Below are 21,215 nucleotides of genomic sequence, written 5' to 3'. Positions count from 1 at the left end.
TTTATCTCCAACAGCTTTTAGAATTTTTTCTGTAAAATTAAATTTTAAGATGTTAAGAGTAGTAGATAATATTCCATACTTAATGAACACTCAGTGTAGAGCGCACAACGGAACAGAGCATGTCTAAGTGTAGGAACCCGGATCCAGCACTCGTAAAGCCAAGACAAGCTTATGAGAACTTTTCACTCAGAATAGTCTATATTACCACCACATAAAATCTTCACTATTCCTCTTGAGTCATCCTGACTTCACAATGGGAAAGCCTAAGTGCGAGAATCAATCTCAGATCCGTTCCTTGAAAAGCACAGCAAAGCCAAGCCAAGTAGGTGTCACCGTAATATAGCTGACGATTCGAATGCCTCGCTACAAAAATAATTCACCTGTACTTGTCTTGTTTCAGGAATAAGGGTAAATCTCGTGTTCCGAAGCTACGTTCAGCGGTGTGTTCGAATTCCTCTTAAGCTAATTACCTGGTTTTTCTGAGATTTCTTTCATATGTAAGGTGAATGTCAGGTAATCCGATGACAAATCCTCGGATTCATCTTACCAAACACTGTCTCGCTATCATAAATTTCACAGACTTAATTAACGTCACAGTTGATGCGACGACGTCAAATAAACAATTAAAAATTAGAAAAAGCTTGCTTCAAATAAGGGAAGTAAAATGAAGCGGACGTCCTTCGTCACCGTTACTGTTGCGCGCTATTCAGCTTCTAATTTTACTCAAACACTCACCTCGCTGGTAACTATTTGAGCAACATATTCATCTTAATCAAAAATGTTCTCTAATACGTGCACTTCGCAGTCAGTATTAATCAACAGTACCCTATTATTTTTCCTTCTTTCATATTCTGCAGATTATCTTCCCCTTTTATCTGAGTTATTATTTTATTTTAGTAGGTTATTTTACGACGATTTATCAACATCTTAGGTTATTTAGCGTCTAAATGAGATGAAGATGATAATGCCGGTGAAATGAGTCCGAGTTCAACACCGAAAGTTACCCAACATTTGCTCATATTGGGTTGAGGGAAAACCCTGGAAAAAACCTCAACTAGGTAACGTGCCCCGACCGGGAATCGAACCCTCGTTTCGCGGCCAGACGCGCTAACCATTACTTCACAGGTGTGGACTTAACTGAGTTGCACACTACTTCTGTTATGGGAGCGAAATTAATCTGATCGTACACTAGACATCTCACAAATGTGGGCCTTCCTGACCATGGGATCAGCATGGCGCGGGGCCACTGCTGAGATATCACAATACAACACACACCCAGTTCCGTGGATGCCGGAAATCGAACACAGACCGCCTTGTTGGAAAGCTTGCGCGCTTCAGATAGCCACAACGGTGGACCAGTATTTTTTTAAATTATTGTAATGTTGATAATAAAATACTTAGATTTCAAGCAATAATACTATACGTATAAAAATGCGGCTAATACACAGATAATATAAAATAATCCGTGACGTTACAGCCCGTGAAGGGCCTAGACCGACCAACCGGCTGCTGGCCTCACGGCCACATGCTGAAGCAGAGGTGGATGATCATCCAACCAGAATGAAGGTATCGTGTGGTTAGCACGATGATCCCCCCAGCCGTTATAGCTGGCATTCGCAACCGGATTTCGCTACCTATCGTAGCTCCCCAAGTGCATCACGATGCTGGGTGGGCACCAGTCCCATACATTGGTCGAAATTTCATGAGAAAATTTCTTCCCCCGTGAGGACTCGAACCAGCACGCATTCCGTAACGCGAGTCCTAGGCACGATGCCTTAGTCAACGACGCCACGGCGCGGGACTAATACACAGATAATCTATTAATTAATGACAAGGCCCGACTGTGGCCTACTCTAAAAATTAGTATAAATTTTAAAATCTTTCATCGTCTTTACTCCCATTGTGATGCCACCACTCTAATTATCCTTCAGACTGTATACCTTATGGAAAACCAAACGTGCTTCACTTATCACACATAGGCCTAATTCCTCGTTTGTTATAATTTCGACACATAACCGAAGCTAAATAACACGTACAGTTGATAAACAAACAAACGAATGCAACCAATCCTTCCGGTTGCCAGAGCAACCAAGCCGCCGCTACTGGGAACATCTGTTGTCAGTCGGTGACTGTAAATTAGTATTATTATTGTTATTAGCAAGGCCGTCCGCTACATATGAAGACTTCATCCAGTCGTTTTTATAGTAACAAGGTTTTAAAAACTCGACAGGTTTCTTAATATCTCTGTTAAGACCTGTCATAACCTCAAAAAGTTACTTAACTGTTTTCGTAAAATGAAGCTTTCAGTTTCTTTTCCTTCTCCAATTGAAATTCCTTCTTACTTTCTCCAAGCGTAAAAACATCACAAGATGAAGATGTCTAACACCTGCTGGTCTTTGGCCTTCGGACCCGGGTTCAAAACATGCCGAGTCGATATACTGTTCTTGGCATTAATAAACTGCTTCTCTATTATCTTTTGTAGTCCAAGTCACCGACAAGGATAAATTTTGAATCGTTTCCTGTAGTGAATTTTCAACGCCGGTGGCATAATGCCATGTCAATAATAAATATATTATATAGAATGTAACACCTAAAAGTAAATTTCATAAACAAATTATAGATGCAACTACTGCCCTTACAATTAATTGCAATCTCCAAAAAGCGATTAATTTTAATCTATAACTATGGGTAATCGAGTAATAGTATTGTTTTATTTCATTAAAATGTATACATACAGTAGAGCGTCTCGTATAGGCACAGTGAAAACGTGAACAAAGCACAGGTAACGTGTGGGAGGAGGACGAGCCGTACGATAAACATGAGGGATGCACAAGGTTTTAGTTACAGCATTTATGGCGGAGCGTTAATTAATTAATTCATTCATTTATCTGCTAATAATTGTAACATAAAATATAATATAAACAGATTAAATTTTAGCCCACCCCTGAAAGAGTAGAACTCGTGCTTAGGGGCGGATTCCAAAATGAAATTATATTTTCTAAAAACACAAAATCAAAAGAACACAAATTGCATAATGTTATTATGTACACATTTAAAAAAACAAGCAATTGTAACGTTGAAATAATGAGAATATGACAAATCAAATTTTACTACTTATATAATGCTGCTTTCAAGTAGCACTTTTTACGGTCATGAAATTCATTCTCTGTATGACCAACATAATATCACCGTCTTCTGTGGCCGAATTAACAAAACTAGAGTGTATTGGTCTAAAGTGACAACACTATTTCCTGACCATAATTACAGTGCTGTGATTTAAAAATATCATGCACAGGCATACTTCTATCATACTCGTTCAATATTGCTCGTAGTAGTAAAAAATTCGTCTTCTTCCTCTTTGAGTATCAGTAGACGAACAACGCTGCTCTTATATATGTATTTCCCTCTCACTGACAGGAAAAGATGGTGACCCATATGGAACACTTCCAGAAGAAAACGTGAACAGTGAATGATTTATGTAATTATGTGAAGGACAAATTAGAATATTACAGGGCAGTAGTGAAAATATTTCAATAAAAATTAGAAAACTAGAGATCCGACTTTTAAATATTTTGGAAGTAATGTGGTATAAAATGTAACAGGTTTGTGCTGAAATACCGAAGAATTTTCAATGCAGAAATAAATTTTCTGGGAGATTATTACGTTCACGTAATACCACAGAATGTAGTGCTACAGCATTACCTGTCGGAAGACCAAGAAAATATTTTTCGGAAGGCAGTTTAAAAACAAGGTGTAGATTAGTACGGTCATTGGTGAAGCAGAGATCAAAAGAAGTGCATCTTGGAAGTTAGGTGTCATTGAGAAGTGCGGGGATGCAGCATCTGTAATAAAATACAAAAGAGAAACAAATCGAAAAGGGTAACAAAATAAAAGAAATCTATTTTTCACCATATTCGCCGCCAATACCATATAGGCCTATCTCTGAAGTATTGTTATTTTATTACGGTCTTACTAATAAAAACTCTATATATAGACGTTTAACTGTCTTATACTTATATAATGAGTAGCTCGTTTATAAGTCGTGTGTAAATTCCTTACTAATAATCACTACATACGTCGTGTATAACAATATAACTGTTACACAGCTACGTCATAGTTTCGTCATTACTTCATTACGAAAGGTAATAGAATATCTGAGGTTCTCTATTGGATCCGGTAGAGCGCTTTAATGTGCCGTGTTAAGTATCGATAGTACAACTGGCTCTGATCGATTGCCACACTATATTTTGGTCAAAGAGTACAAGCTACAGCAATATTATTCTACTTATTCTGTGCTCTTTGGTGTGTTCTTCTGTGGTTACAAAGCATCCATTATCATAAAATGACAGTCGATACGAACAGCTGTTAGAGGGGCGGCCATTTTTTCTCTATATACAACACTTAAACAAGGGGTTTCGTGTATATAACTACTGCAAAGCAATTCCCATTGTATAGTTACAGATTGTTTATACATCCATCGCTGGATGGTTTATTAGTAACATTTTCTGTCTCAGCGCTGCATAAGTCTCGTATAAAAACTATACACGGTATATTAGTAAGACCGTTAAAATATAAACTCACTACACAGCAATATATTATTATCTGAAATCTGTTATACAGAAGCAAAGTTATTAACTTACGGTCTTACTAATAAAAACTCTATATACAGACGTTTAACTGTCTTATACTTATACAATGAGCAGCTCGTTTATAAGTCATGTGTAAATTCCTTAATAATAATCACTACATACGTCGTGTATAAGTACAACTGTTACACAGCTACGTCATGGTTTCGTCATTACTTCATTGCGAAAGGTAATAGAATATCTGAGGTTCTCTATTGCATCCGGTAGAGCGCTCTAGCGTGCCGTGATAAGTATCGATATTCTGTGCTCTTTGGTTTGTTCTTCTGTGGTTATAAGGCAACCATCATCATAAATTAATGACAGTCGATACGAACAGCTGTTAGGGGGCGGCCATTTTTTCTCTATATACAACGCTTAAACAAGGGATTTCGTATATATTATTTTAATGTACCGAAGTACATATGATATTTCCATGCAGATATTCTGCGTCATCATACAATGAAAGAGTAATGAAACGGAGAAAAATTCCCTCCGGCGCCGGGATTTGAACCCGGGTTTTCAGCTCTATGTGCTGATGCTTTATCCACTAAGCCACACCGGATACAACCCCGGCGCTGGATATGTACTTCGGTACATTAAAATAATATATATGATATGCGTAAATCACTTCGTGATTTAAGACGGCGCTTATTCCGTCGGATCCCGGCCAACTAGTCACTCATAACGAGTGCACTTCATCACATGTGTGGACTTCGGTCCTATGTTCATAGACATCTATGACGTAGTGCAGAGGGCGGCCACTAGAGGGAACCCAAGAGTTGGAGCTTAATCTGAGACGATTCTATCCAGCGCCGGGGTTGTATCCGGTGTGGCTTAGTGGATAAAGCATCAGCACGTAGAGCTGAAAACCCGGGTTAAAATCCCGGCGCCGGAGGGAATTTTTCTCCGTTCCATTACTCTTTCATCGTAAGGGATTTCGTGTATATAACTACTGCAAAGCAATTCCCATTGTATAGTTACAGACTGTTTATACATTCATCGCTTATGCATGGTTTATTAGTAACGTTTTCTGTCTCAACTCTGCATAAATCTCGTATAAAAACTATACACGGTTTATTAGTAAGACAGTTAGCCTCAATGCACCCCTCGTAAAGGGATAGTTTCTCTTACACAAATGTAATGAGAGTTTGTACACAGAACAAATATGCTACAGGTAACTACTGTACATAGTTTCATGATAATCTGTTGTATAGGAGAAAAGTTATTAATTTTACCTAAATTAACCCTCCTATAATGGAGTAGTTTCTTTTACACAAATATCGTCATTGTCTTCCTAACAAGTATTAGGCCGATACACAAATGTAATGAGAGTTTATATACAAAAAAAAATAATACCTGTAACTATCGTATAAAGTTTGAAGAAAATCTGTTAGATAAGAGAAAAGTTGATAATTTTGTTTAAAATTCAACCCCTATAATGGGGTAGTTTCTTTTACACAAACACAATGGAAGTTTGTATACAAAACAAGTATGCCACCTGTAACTACTATACAAAGGTTCATAAAAATCTGCTTGATAGGAGAAAAGTTATTAATTTTGTTCCGCTCGATATGCGTTTTGGACCACTGTGCATTGATCTGCTATTGTCTTATTGTTTATTTGATGTCCTTTATCTGTACTGACATTGTCTAGAATCCTTACATCTTTCGAAGTTAACATTAATTTTTTTTTAAATATATGTGTTAGTTTTTGGTTTGTTTCAAAACGACGATGTTGTTTGTTACATTGTAACTTATGCTTCTATTATTTTTCTGTATTAGGGTGTGGATTCTGAAGACTATTCTGGAAGAAAAGAAGTTGGCGTTGTGCGAGAAGGTATATTGAGAACTGGCAGAGAGAAAGGTGAGCATGAGAACTGAACGTAGATTTCACTGTTGCCAACATGTCGCCCTACAATCTCGCTAACTTTTCAGCAAAAAGTAGCTAAATTTTCCCAAAGGTTGTTTAAAAAATCCCCAGAAATGTCGCTAAAAATTAATAATCAATATCACTAAATAAAAATAAGAATACACTGCACTTGATTCAATCGTTGATATCACATTTTCTGGCAAATTGTAACACTTTTTACATATATTAAAATTAGCAAAAACTACAATCTCATTTGCTTCACACGAACTGTCGGCACAAAATTCCAAAACTCAATTGCCTCGGGTCGGTTCGGAGTGGAAAATCTCCGCGTTACGAGAAAGAACCAAGATTACATTAGCTGCAGCTCGCGACTCGTCACGTGTCAATCAAAGCAACCACCGTTTATGGGTGTTGGAGCAGTAGCATTGAGAGAGAGACCTAATCCGTGAGAATCATTGAATCAGAATCTTTCAACCCTGATCATTGATCACAAATATATGAGATCAAAGCTTTCACGTATGTATAATTATAGACTACTCAGTCATGCAGCCGTGCCTCTTCTAAAACTAAGAAGTGCATGACTTCAATTGAATGTTTTAACTTAAAAGAAAGGAAAACGTAGAAAAATATAAAAATCCGCATGAAAGTCCCTAATCATATTTTACAAAATTTGTCGCCGAGACTGATACAAAATTCCATTCCCTAGATTTAGCGACTTATCGCTAAATATGGCAACTGGTAGATTTACAGTATTTTCAAAACTCAGATAGCGACGTTTCTGCACACAAGAATTAAGTACATTACATCCATTAGCTATAGCCATTTAATAAACAACTTGAGTACGGGTAGGAATTTGCATGTACTAGAAATCTGTTGTGCAATTATTTGTAATATATGTAAGAAAATGTAATACCTTATGTTGGATAAGCTTCTAGTAACAAATAAGCGTCAAATGGAGTAGCTATCAGACGTTTGAACTACGACACCTTGCAGTAGGGCTGGGGACGGAGCGGTTCGGTTCGCAGCAGGTACTGTGACGTCATTACTCGGTTGATCCCAGTACAGTACAGAGTGCAAATTTGTGGCGGTAGATTTAAAATTTGGATAGATTAAGTCGATTTTAGAACCTACTTTGAAAGTGGATCAAAGCGTGTTTTAAAAGCGTTGTAATAAAGCGCTTTCGCTTTGCCGATTGACGAGAAAAAAAATGCTTCTCTTCATTGCAAAATGGCGGTTGCAAATTTTATTTGCGTGATTACAACTATTTGCGGAGTTATATTATATGAAAGGCCTATTTAACCTTCAGTGTTGTTATATATGACAGACGAAATAAATTGATAAAATAATTTATAATACTAACAGCTAATAAATTAACATGTGAGGTATACGTTAAACCCTGAAGCTAAGTTAAAAAGAAGATAGAAGGAAACGGGTTCCATGAAAAGCTGCCTAAACCACTTAAAAATAACAGAATTATTTACTATTACGGAAAGTGGATAAAATAATAAAAAAAACATGGAATCTTGAACTGAAGAACATAATGTTTGTTTATTTTATAACATTACTAGCCTTCCATACAAACATGGTGAAGAGTAATATTATTGATAAATTAAAGTAATTACGTAACATACGAGTAAATCATAGAAATAAATACAAATAAAATGATGACTGATGAGGTAACATAAATCCAATAAATACAAATAGAAAATATAGGCTAATCACTTATTTTTTAACATATTTCAATATTAGTCAAAGACTCTAATATAATAATAAAATAATAATAATAATAATAATAATAATACTACTACATATGAATTTTAAGGAACCCGGAGGTTCATTGCCGCCCTCACATTAGCCCGCCATCGGTCCCTGTTATGAGCAAGATTAATCCAATCTCTCCCATTATATCCTACCTCCCTCAAATCCATTTTTATATTACGTCTCTGCCTCCCCAAAGGTCTTATTTCCTCCGGCCTCCCAACTAACACTCCATATGCATTTCTGGATTCCCCCATACGTGCTACATGCCCTGCCCATCTCAAACGTCTGGATTTAATGTTCCTAATAATTTTTTCCATTCTCCTGTAACTTCATCCCTCTTAGCCCTAAATATTTTTCTAAGCACCTTATTCTCAAACAACCTTAACCTCTGTTCCTCTTTCAAAGTGAGAGTCCAAGTTTAACAACCATATAGAACAACCGGTAATATAATTGTTTTAATAAATTCTAAATTTAGCTTTTTTGAGAGCAGACTGGATGATAAAAGCTTCTTAACTGAATAATAACATGCATTTCCCATATTTTTTCTACGTTTAATTTCCTCCCGAGTGTCATTTATATTTTATTATTGTTGCTCCAACATATTTGAATTTTTCCACTTCTTCTAAGGATAAATTTCCAATTTTTATTTTTACAATTCGTACAATATTCTTATCACGAGACATAATCATATACTTTGTCTTTTCTTGATTTACTTCCAAACCTATCTCTTTACTTGCTTCAAGTAAAATTCCCGTATTTTCCCTAATCGTTTGTGGATTTTCTCCTAACTTAGTCACGTCATCCGCAAAAACAGGACCTGATATAATCCATTCAATTCCAAACCTTCTTTGTTATTTTAGAATTAATAATAATAATAATAATAATAATAATAATAATAATAATAATAGCATAAGTTTCCAAAGCACAGTGCTTACGAATAATAATAATAATAATAATAATAATAATAATAATAATAATAATAATAATAATAATAAGATGCTTAGGAAAATAATTGGTGCTAAGAGGGATGAAGTTACAGGGGAATGGAGAAAGTTACACAACGCAGAACTGCACGCATTCTATTCTTTACCTAACATAATTAGGAACAATAAATCCAGACGTTTGGGATAGGGAGGGCATGTAGCACGTATGAGTGAATCCAGAAATGCATATTTATTTATTTATTTTGCTAATAATTGTAACATAAAATATATGGCGTTAGTTGGGAGACCGGAGGGAAAAGGCCTTTGGGAAAACCGAGACATAGATGGGAGGGTAATATTAAAATGGGGTTGGGATATGATTGTAGAAACTGGATTAATCTTGCTCAGGATAGGGACCGATGGCTGTCTTATGTGAGGGCAACAGTGAACCTCCTTACAAGCCATAAGTAAGCAAATAGTAATAATTTATTCTTATAAAATGCACACATTAAAATACATTGGGTTCCGAAAGGACTTTGCTCGTGTTCGGGAGTCAGCTCAATAGATAGTAAGGTTTAAAAAATCAGTGACTTTGTCTTAAAAAACGGAAACAAATGTAGTTAGATTCAGTAATTATTAATTATAATTAGTGAGCAATAAAAATTATAAAACAAAATGCATTAAAACAAAATGTGAAATCATTTAATAATTCTTAATTTATGTTTGTATCGGAATATAAAAATATAAATTTTTATTTATTTTTTTTTTTTTGTCCATCGCTGTAGGATGAATGAAATGTTATGACTTGTCGGCCAGTAGCTTTATTCGAAGCTTTCATACGCTAACACTAAAGAATATCTAGCGTTGCCTACAACCCCAGAAGGAAGCGGTAATGACTCTCAAAAATTATTGGGTACGTGGAACTATGTATGACTAGTCAGTCAATGGTGGTGTTCGGATTTCGATAGGAGGCAGATAGAACTTTTTCATTTTGAAGTCGACATTTAAGGAGTGAGTCGCCTGGTTGAAATGCAGATCAGCTTGCATCGTGCTCTTCTGCCAGGACTGGTTCCATGTCAGACTCTTGCGCCGCCTCTCAATGTGTGAACTTGTGTGAGCTCTGTTGGCTGCACTTCTGGTTTGATGCGTTGCTGCGTTAGTAACAAAATTGCGAAAAACTTTGTTTTGTTTCCTTCTAGAAACTTGTTTGATTACATATGGAAAGTCTATATTACACTGAACATCAAGGGCTGTATTCATAGACATTCTTAGCGCGGGCTTTCGGTGGATGATCAGCGAACTAACGTTTTTCGTACTCATAAACCAGTGTCAGCGATATGATATGATATGAATCCTGTATAGCACTCTCGTAGCGCGGGCTAGCGAAATGTCTATGAATAGCACCCCAAGAATTTTGCTCCGAATTAAAACAATATGTCCGTTATGGTTTGATATGCGCTGAATCCGAAAATACATCTTTTTTCTTCGTATCAAGTAAGGTTTTTAAGATATACTATGATTTCACTTTTCGATAAGCGCTCCCCCAGGAAACATCTGGCGCGGGTTGGGGGTATAAACCAAAACAAAAACTAATTTATTTTATGAGTTTATGACTTATTTATGGTTTATTATGGTTGTTGGCATGTTATTTTGTACTTCTATTAAATAAACAGATATTGGTCCCTCCTATTAAGTAAATTTCATAACAGTTCAAAGTGAGGTCTATGCAATGAAGAAACAAGGGTGTGGTTTTCAGTATATAAAGGAAATGTTTACCAGTTTAAGTGAAGGAAAATTAAAGAGGGCATTTTCATCGGTCCACAAATTAACGAAGTTATGGCTAATACTTTTTTTGAGGAAAAACTTTCCGTTACAGAAAGAATGGCATGGCGCGCTTTCAAAGACGTTTGCTCAAATATCCTTGGAAATTCTAGGGCAGAGAACTACATAGAACTTGTTGTGGAAATCATGTTAAGTGCATATGACAAAATGGAGTGTAATATGTCTCTCAAAATACACTTTTTACATTCTCATTTGGATTTCTTTCCTCCTAACTTTGGAGCGGTAAATGACGAGCATGGGGAAAGATTTCATCAAGAAATATCTGAAATGGAAAGGCGATATAAAGGAAGATCATCATCCAGCATGCTTGCAGACTATTGTTGGTTCCTTCTAAAATACAATCCCTGGTCTAGTTATAAACAGAAATCACCCAGAAAATTATTTTAAATGTAAGTTAAAATTCCGAGATTTTCTCATTATATGCATGAAATATTTTTATTGTCGTTGTGTTTTAAACTATGTTTAATCAATTTAGTATCCGGTACACATTTTGCAAGTATTATGAGGAATTTTGAATCCCTAGTGTGTTGTAATTTTATCAGTAGCAGCGAACAATTAAAAGCAAATAAGTTTTGTCCTAAAAAATTAAATTCATTTTTCCCGGAAAATGGTACATGATGGGTCAATTTGGATTTTAAATTCAAATTTAGGGCATACATGTTAGTAATATTCACCTATTTTTATTTCGGAGCAAGACAAAAAGTAAAAATTTGTTGTTCAGTGTTACCTTCTTTCCTTTTAAAAGTCTGATAAACTAAAAATATTAATTGAAAATTGGATATGGGCATGCCCTTATCATTGCCGTACTAAAATAAGCTGCTTACATGTCATACCCCAAAGTCCAGACGTGAAGTAAGTTGCTTCTGGCACCTGAAATTTAAAGATTATATTACAACTGTGAACTTCTTCATATTTACATTTTCTTCTGGTTCGTCAGTTTAATACACGGCGAGAACGAATGGTTGGGTTTCAAGAGGTTACTGTGAAGTAAGTGTATGGAAAGAAAGTGTTTTTATTTAATACAGTACCTTAAAAAGTTTGCGTTCATTTGATGTCTTCTCTGTATAAAAAGTTAGGAATTATGTCAAAATCCTGTAGCGAATATCACGAGATTCACGTCTCAGAGATAACAAACCTTAGACACACTTATTAAACATTATTTTATACCACCACTACCATCGTCATCGTCATAGTAAAATTCCTATGAAGAAATACTCTACGATGCATGAAAGAGCCATATTTGATTAACTACTCTGAAATAATAACTATGAGATAATACACCATGTCCCGCTTAGAGGGATCTAGAAATAAGTGATAATTTCAAGTGTAAATAATGGTTTATTAACATACTTTTCTACATAACTTGATGTAAAAACTCTCCGAGTTTCGGAGAATGCTCAATGCAATTCGATGCGTGTACCTTGAGTTGCTCTGCAGACATCTAAACGGTATTCAACCTCCCGCAAATTGTTCTGTAGCATTTGTGAAGTCACTAGCGCAGCTACATTTGTGATGCGTTGTCTCAGTTCCTCCAAAGTGCTAGCTCTGCCTCTTTGGTACACAGCATCCTTCACAAAGCCCCATAAAACAAATCCAAAGGGTCAGATCGAGTGACCTGGGTGGTCAGGCAAGGGATCCTCTTCTTCCGATCCATCTATTGGAGAATTTTTTATCCAAAAACTCACGTACTCGTTGATGATAATTAGATGGGGTCGCATTCTGGTAAAAAACCGATCCTGGGGGAAGTTGGCCAAAAACAAAGTTCCGCAACATGTCCAGATACACATTTCCTGTGACTGTAGCCTCTACGAAGAAGAATGTTCCAATGACTCGCGTAACAGATTTTTCTCCTGCAAGACATAGCACATAGTTAACTTTTTGTTGTGGTATCCACATGGTACTTACCATAGCGTGTTTTTCTACAGAATGACGCTAGGCTTGTTTTAATGCCCTAGCAACAAACAAACGAAAGATACGCATAAACAAACGAAACGCATGCAGCTCTTTTCAAACTTTGTTGCATAAACTTGGACAATTTCTCTATCTTGTCAGATGTAAATCACAACGATATCTTTATCTGATTTTCAGTGGTGAGCATTTTATACTCGATTCTTCTAAGCGGTACACGGTGTATATCACTTAGGCCAGCGTTGTCAGACAGAGACTAAACGGAGCGGAGCGCTCCACTATGACTTGTTGCGTGCTCCGGTATTTCCACAGACATAAGAAAGTTCACTTTCCGACTCTAGCTCCACAACCGGTTTTGGAGCTTACAACTCTGACACTACTGCCTTAGGCTATAAGAAACTGCCAACTGAACGATGCCTTGACAAGAATGGTGAACGGGAGAAAAGTTCCGACAGAAGATATCAGATGATAGACATAGATCATATGTGCAGACAAAGAGGAAGGCGGGTTTGCAGTGAAAGACTTGTCGTTGGGCAGAAAAAACTAGGAATGAATGGATGAATTAATTAATTAATGAAAATCATATATACTGATATATAGGCTGTATAATGTAGCGTTACGGTACTTGTGGATATAATAAAACATTTTGTGCGGTATTTATTTATTTACTTACTATCCATACTCATATGTTTCGTTGCACTTGCTACATACAAATATAATTTTTTACTCAGCATGGCTCATTGATTTATGGTACGAAAGTGATCAAGCATTTTTAATAACAACTTATAATCAACTTCCATTAGAATATAAAGTTTTACAAATTCCCGGTGTTTTAAGACATGTTTAAGAAAAAACGTTTTTATCAAGAGTATTTATTTTAATTCTCGGTTGGTTTATTTATTTTATTTGATGGTTTCAAACTTTTTCTTCTTCCTCCCTAAAATTTCAGTGATACTTTGCTGCTCCTATTTATTATTTTCTTTAATTCTTGTCATGTTTTATGTTTTTCACAGACTGTAGCTTTATGATTTTTTTAATATTATATTGTACAACATATTATGTATCTGTTCTTGTGTAGCCCTGAATATGAATTTACTCGTTCAGGCATACTCAATAAATTAAAGAAAAAATGTTAAATGAATATCTTCCTCTTGTTGTACAAGGAAACCTGAAATAATCGCAGAATCATTTGTTTTAATAATATTATGGAAATCAGCCTGATTTTGGCGGCACGGAAATAAAACGCATTGTTATTTTAAAGCTCGTACATCTCGTTAAATATGGGTCCTATAAAAATTTTGCCTAGAATAAAACTTGTCGAAAACATTCTCTAAAGCAACTTTTTTTATCATATATTATCCTTAGAAATCAATAATAAGCGAGATATTTCGACTTATTTACTTCAGTCACCCTTATAACCCTCCCTTTAAAGAAATTATTCTGAATGCCATATAACCTAAAATCTAAGTGAGACTTAACTTATTTTACATACTAATTTTCGTGGAAATCTGTCAGCTATTATCGCGTGAAAAGGTAACAAACATACATACAAACAAAAATTTCGAAAATGCGATTTTCGGTCTCAGAACAGTTCATTATTCATGCTAACACCAATTTAGGTTATTACAGTTTTATTATTAGTTTAGATTTATTTATTATTTGATATTGGGTTATTTTACGACGCTAATTAAGTGCTGATTATCAGGCAACGCATTTCCGTAACCAAACGTACAGCGAATCGAATAGTTTCTTCTGGTACATCTATTACGTTACATGGATCCATAAGCAGGATGAATTGCATGCAGGTACGCAAGGGATCATTCAATAACAATGATGTAATGTATTATAAATATGCTCCTGTAACGTCATATGACGTAGAAGGAATATTCTCTTAGTTTAAACAAATTTTATGTGATGTTCGTAAAGGATTTATACTTCATAACCTCAGAATATATGTTTTCGTTCAGTATATCGGGATAGGTTTTGATAAAAGGATTATTTCTACATATTGCTTAAAATGTAAATATTGCTAATTTGTAATATAATGATTTTTGTTATTAATATTTTGTCCCACAGCAGAGTTCGTATAGGTCAGTTTCTGTCAGATGCTTTTCCAATTCACTGTGGGCTAAAGCAAGGAGATGCACTATCACCTTTACTTTTTAACTTTGCTCTAGAGTATGCCATTAGGAAAGTTCAGGATAACAGAGAGGGTTTGGAATTGAATGGGTTACATCAGCTGCTTGTCTATGCGGATGACGTGAATATGTTAGGAGAAAATCCACAAACGATTAGGGAAAACACGGGAATTTTACTGGAAGCAAGTAAAGAGATAGGTTTGGAAGTAAATCCCGAAAAAAATATATATATGATTGTGTCTCGTGACCAGAATATTGTACGAAACGGAAATATAAGAATTGGAAATTTATCCTTTGAAGAGGTGGAGAAGTTCAAATATCTTGGAGCAACAGTAACAAATATAAATGATACTCGGGAGGAAATTAAACACAGAATAAATATGGGAAATGCCTGTTATTATTCGGTTGAAAAGCTTTTATCATCCAGTCTGCTGTCAAAAAATCTGAAAGTTAGAATTTATAAAACAGTTATATTACCGGTTGCTCTGTATGGTTGTGAAACTTGGACTCTCACTTTGAGAGAGGAACAGAGATTAAGGGTGTTTGAGAATAAAGTTCTTAGGAAAATATTTGGGGCTAAGAGGGATGAACTTACAGGAGAATGGAGAAAGTTACACAACGCAGAACTGTATGCATTGTATTGTTCACCTGACATAATTAGGAACATTAAATCCAGACGTTTGAGATGGGCAGGGCTCGTAGCACGTATGGGCGAATCCAGAAATTCATATAGAGTGTTAGTTGGGAGGCCGGAGGGAAAAAGTCCTTTAGGGAGGCCGAGACGTAGATGGGAAGATAATATTAAACTGGATTTGAGGGAGGTGGGATATGATGATAGAGAATGGATTAATCTTGCTCAGGATAGGGACCAATGGCGGGCTTATGTGAGGGCGGCAATGAACCTCCGGGTTCCTTAAAAGCCAGTAAGTAAGTAAGTAAGTAAGTAAGTAAGTAAGTAAGTAAGTAAGTAAGTAAGTAAGTAAGTAAGTATGTAAGTAAGTAAGTAAGTAAGTAAGTAAGTAAATAAGTAAGTAATAGTTTGTCCCTGTAACGTCATGTGACGTAGGAAGAACATTTTCTTAGCTTAAACAAATTTTTACTGGCAGTTAGAGTAGGCTAAAAGTTATGACTTTCATAATCTCAGAATATACGAGTATGTCTTTGTTCACCGTAACGGAGTTGATTTCGTTAAATGAATTAGTTGTATATATTATATGTAGGCCTATATATGGGTAGAGTATTTACAGTTAATGTGCATCATGTTTACTATTATATTGCATAATATATTTTGTATATAATAGTTCAGTATTATTATCAATCTAATTATATTTTATGCCATATGTAGCAGTAATATTTTGTACAGCGCTAGTTTCACAGTGTTAGTGCGTTCATATAGTTAAAAAGTAGCTGGACAGCTATTTCAATTTAGTAGCAATCCCACTTACAGAGTTGTCATTTATTATTATTATTATTATTATTATTATTATTATTATTATTATTATTATTATTATTATTATTATTATTATTCCATGTATTGTGGGTCCCTATCACCACGGCATGGCGCGTCCTCAGGTTGCGGATAGAGGAGACGGCCTCCAGATATGGAGGGTAGCTGCGAATATATTGAATAAGCAGTCGTGGACAGCCGATAAGGGGTGGTCCTCCAGCTTGGGGGTTGGGCGAAGGGCTAACAACCCATCACCGTAAAAAACAGCTTGTTACGTATCCCTATAATAAGCCTCGGAATAGGACTGATTCTCTGGCACGACCACAGCAAAGGAATAAGGATTTGAGATTTGGCACTTGGAACGTAACTAGTCTTTATAGAACAGGAGGGGTAACATTAGTAGCAAAAGAACTAGCTAGATATAGAATAGACTTCGTAGGAGTACAAGAGGTTAGGTTAGATGGGAATGGCATATCACAAATAGGAGATTACTTGTTGTATTATGGGGAAGGAAACAATAATCACCAATTAGGAACAGGATTCTTTGTTCATAAAAGAATAAAATCAGCAGTAAAAAAGGTCGAATTTATCAGTGACAGGTTATCATATTTAGTACTTAAGGGTAGATGGTGCGACATCATAGTTATAAATGCTCACGCCCCTACAGAAGAGAAAGACGACCATATAAAGGATAGCTTCTATGAGGAATTGGAACATACTTTTGATCAGTTCCCTAGATATCACATGAAAATTTTATTGGGGGATTTCAATGCTAAAGTAGGACGGGAGGATATTTTTAGACCAACTATTGGAAAAGAGAGCCTACACGCAATTAGTAGTGACAATGGAGTTAGATTAGTCAACTTTGCCACATCGAAAAATTTAATTGTCAAAAGTACAACATTTGCCCATAAGGATATACATAAATATACTTGGACTTCTCCAGATGGATTGACACACAACCAAATAGATCACATCTTGATAGATAAACGGAGACACACTAGTATAGTAGATATTCGAACTTTCAGGGGTGCAGACTGTAATTCTGACCATTATTTGGTGATTGGAGAATTAAGAGAAAGATTATCAGTAGCCAAGCGAGTAGAGCAACAAGTTAATATTACTAAATTCAATATTTTGAAATTAAAGGACGAGGAAACTAAGCAACATTATCAGGTCGAAATTTCAAATAGGTTTGCCGTATTAGCAAGTTCCGACGAAGTTGACAAAGAGTTAGATGTTAATAGCATGTGGGAAAATATCCGAGACAATATCAAAATTGCAGCTGAACAGAGCATAGGTTATTATGAAACTAAGAAAAAGAAACCGTGGTTTGATGAAGATTGTTGCATGGTAGTAGAAAGAAGGAAACAGGCAAAATTGAAATTCTTACAGGATCCAGTTGAGGAGAAGAGAGATAATTATTTCAATGAAAGACGGGAAGCAAGTCGTACACTTAGGAATAAAAAGAGAGGTTACTTGAAGGAAAAACTGAATGAGGTAGAAACAAATAGTAAGAATAAAAACATTCGAAATTTATATAAGGGTATAAAGGAATTTAAGAACGGATATCAGCCAAGGGTAAACGTGATCAAGGATGAGAATGGTGACTTGCTTGCAGACTCTCCATCAATCCTAAACAGATGGAAAAACTATTTTGCGCAACTACTAAATGTACATAGGCCAAATAGAAATGATCGGGACGAAATTGAAATACAAACTGCTGAGCCATTTATACCCGAACCCACGCTTTCAGAAGTCGAAATTGCGATAGAAAATCTGAAAAAGTACAAGTCTCCAGGTATCGATCAAATTCCAGCAGAATTAATACAAGAGGGTGGGAGTGCATTATATAGCGAAATTTATAAACTTGTACTTGCTATTTGGGAAAAGGAAATTGTACCAGAACAATGGAAGGAGTCCATAATTGTACCTATTTTTAAAAAGGGGGACAAAACCAACTGTGGTAACTTTCGAGGAATATCACTTTTGTTGACGTCGTACAAAATTTTGTCCAATATTCTTTTGAGAAGATTAACTCCGTACGTAGATGAAATTATTGGGGATCATCAGTGCGGTTTTCGGCGTAATAGATCGACTATTGATCAGATTTTTTGTATTCGACAGATAATGGAGAAAAAATGGGAGTATAAGGGTACAGTACATCAGTTATTCATAGATTTCAAAAAGGCTTATGACTCGGTTAAGAGGGAAGTATTATATGATATTCTTATTGAATTTGGTATTCCCAAGAAACTAGTTCGATTAATTAAAATGTGTCTCAGTGAAACATACAGCAGAGTCCGTATAGGTCAGTTTCTATCTGATGCCTTTCCAATTCACTGCGGGCTAAAGCAGGGAGATGCACTATCACCTTTACTTTTTAACTTCGCTCTAGAATATGCCATTAGGAAAGTTCAGGATAACAGGCAGGGTTTGGAATTGAACGGGTTGCATCAGCTTCTTGTCTATGCGGATGACGTGAATATGTTAGGAGAAAATACACAAACGATTAGGGAAAACACGGAAATTTTACTTGAAGCAAGTAGAGCGATCGGTTTGGAAGTAAATCCCGAAAAGACAAAGTATATGATTATGTCTCGTGACCAGAATATTGTACGAAATGGAAATATAAAAATTGGAGATTTATCCTTCGAAGAGGAGGAAAAATTCAAATATCTTGGAGCAACAGTAACAAATATAAATGACACTCGGGAGGAAATTAAACGCAGAATAAATATGGGAAATGCGTGTTATTATTCGGTTGAGAAGCTCTTATCATCCAGTCTGCTGTCGAAAAATCTGAAAGTTAGAATTTATAAAACAGTTATATTACCGGTTCTTCTGTATGGTTGTGAAACTTGGACTCTCACTCTGAGAGAGGAACATAGGTTCAGGGTGTTTGAGAATAAGGTGCTAAGGAAAATATTTGGGGCTAAGCGGGATGAAGTTACAGGAGAATGGAGAAAGTTACACAACACAGAACTGCACGCATTGTATTCTTCACCTGACATAATTAGGAACATTAAATCCAGACGTTTGAGATGGGCAGGGCATGTAGCACGTATGGGCGAATCCAGAAATGCATATAGAGTGTTAGTTGGGAGACCGGAGGGAAAAAGACCTTTAGGGAGGCCGAGACGTAGATGGGAGGATAATATTAAAATGGATCTGAGGGAGGTGGGGTATGATGATAGAGACTGGATTAATCTTGCACAGGATAGGGACCGCTGGCGGGCTTATGTGAGGGCGGCAATGAACCTTCGGGTTCCTTAAAAGCCATTTGTAAGTAAGTAAGTAAGTAAGTAATTATTATTATTATTATTATTATGTACCGAACTAGGTTATAACTTTCGGAGCGTCCTGACGTAAGCATTTAGAATCAAGAGTTTGAACTAAAATTCCAAGAAATACTAACCGATAGCTTTCCTAACTTGTTTGGGAACGAAAATGCGTTGCCTGCTGACTATGTAGCGTCTGAGTGAAATGAAAGAGATAATGCCGGTGAAATGAGTCCAGGGTCCAGCGCCGAAAGTTACTCAGCATTTTGCTTTTAATGGATTGAGGAAAAACTTCGGAAAAACTTCAACAGTTAACTTGTCCTAACTACAATTTGAACCCGGGCTCGCTAATTTCACGGTCATACTGCTAATCTTTTTTTCTATTTTACGGACAGGAACACGAAGGTTTGAACCTCAGCCTGAGGCTTATTGTGCTTACCACTCCTGTTCTGTGAATGATACTTGTAGCCGAATGGCCGCGCTCTTGTGCAAGTACAGCACTCCTCACAGTGAACTTAACCCGATCTATAGTATGGATGATGATATTACCTGAAAGATGTGAAAAGAGTTGTAAATTATGTTTTATTTAACGATGTTCGCAACTGCCGAGGTTATATGAGCGTCGCCATTGTGCCGAAATTTTGCCCCGCAGGAATTCTTTTACATGCCAACCTAACATGAGCATTTCAACACACTTAGGCCTAAATGCCATGGACTTAGACTGGGATCTAACCCGCAACCTTGGGCACAAGAAGGCCAGTACTCTACGGAGTGAGCCACCCAGGCCGACTCATGAAATACTGATGGCGAAATGAGTCTGAGGTCCATCGCCGAAACTTACCCAACAATCCTGCTTCATTTGGTTGAGAGAAAACCCCAGAGGAGAATCCAGATAGATAAATTGTCCCAACCAGGATTTGAACCCGGGCTCTCTCGTTTCATATATGCCAACCGACAGCAGTGTACTTTATATATATATATATATATATATATATATATATATATATATAATGAATTACAGTTCTGCAACAAATAAAATAGACATAAGTACCTACAATGTACTGTATAATACACTCGTATGTTGAATATGTACCCTTGGGCGTAGCTCGACTGGTACTGTTCCAAGTTGCTCTCGGACGTGAGTTTTAATATTTCTGGGGCTGATTACCGTGGCTGTTTTCTTTCTGAAGTTTTTCCAACTGTAAATCAAACTTTAGGTAATACCATGGTGAATTCTCATGATTACTAAATACATCTACTGTAGGCAATCTCGTGGTTGACACAGCGTTATTAAATAATTCATTTAAAAACATGAATGTACGTGTAGCATATTCATTTCAAAACTTCCCAGTCTAAATAACTAATTTTAAATTGAATTAAATTTAGACAAGAAACATGTCAATTTAGATATTGAGGGGAAG

General features: G+C 36.1%; 1 protein-coding gene and 1 non-coding gene across 7 annotated transcripts in view; one reads left to right on the top strand and one right to left on the bottom strand.

Moving 5' to 3' along the window:
• The window catches only part of LOC138694527 (uncharacterized), a 431,371-nt gene that overhangs the window by 145,469 nt on the left and 264,687 nt on the right, over nt 1-21,215 (top strand). For 4 of the 6 annotated variants that reach the window (XR_011330963.1, XM_069818340.1, XM_069818338.1 and 1 more), the window contains exon 2: nt 6,407-6,488. The exons of the other annotated variants lie outside the window; for them this stretch is intronic. Coding sequence is in view for 3 of the 4 variants with exons in the window: in XM_069818340.1 (XP_069674441.1) it covers nt 6,407-6,488 (82 nt within the window). In the remaining variant the exon portion in view is untranslated. The remainder of the gene's footprint in view (nt 1-6,406; nt 6,489-21,215) is intronic. 6 annotated transcript variants of the gene reach the window in all.
• TRNAY-AUA (transfer RNA tyrosine (anticodon AUA)) lies at nt 5,116-5,187 on the bottom strand. Its single transcript has one exon. It is a non-coding gene; the product is annotated as a tRNA-Tyr (tRNA).

The sequence above is a fragment of the Periplaneta americana genome, chromosome 2 (genome assembly GCF_040183065.1).
Source record: "Periplaneta americana isolate PAMFEO1 chromosome 2, P.americana_PAMFEO1_priV1, whole genome shotgun sequence".
Taxonomy (NCBI): Eukaryota; Metazoa; Arthropoda; class Insecta; order Blattodea; family Blattidae; genus Periplaneta; species Periplaneta americana.
Note: the sequence above shows the minus strand (reverse complement) of the source record. Positions and strands in the feature narration are given on the sequence as shown.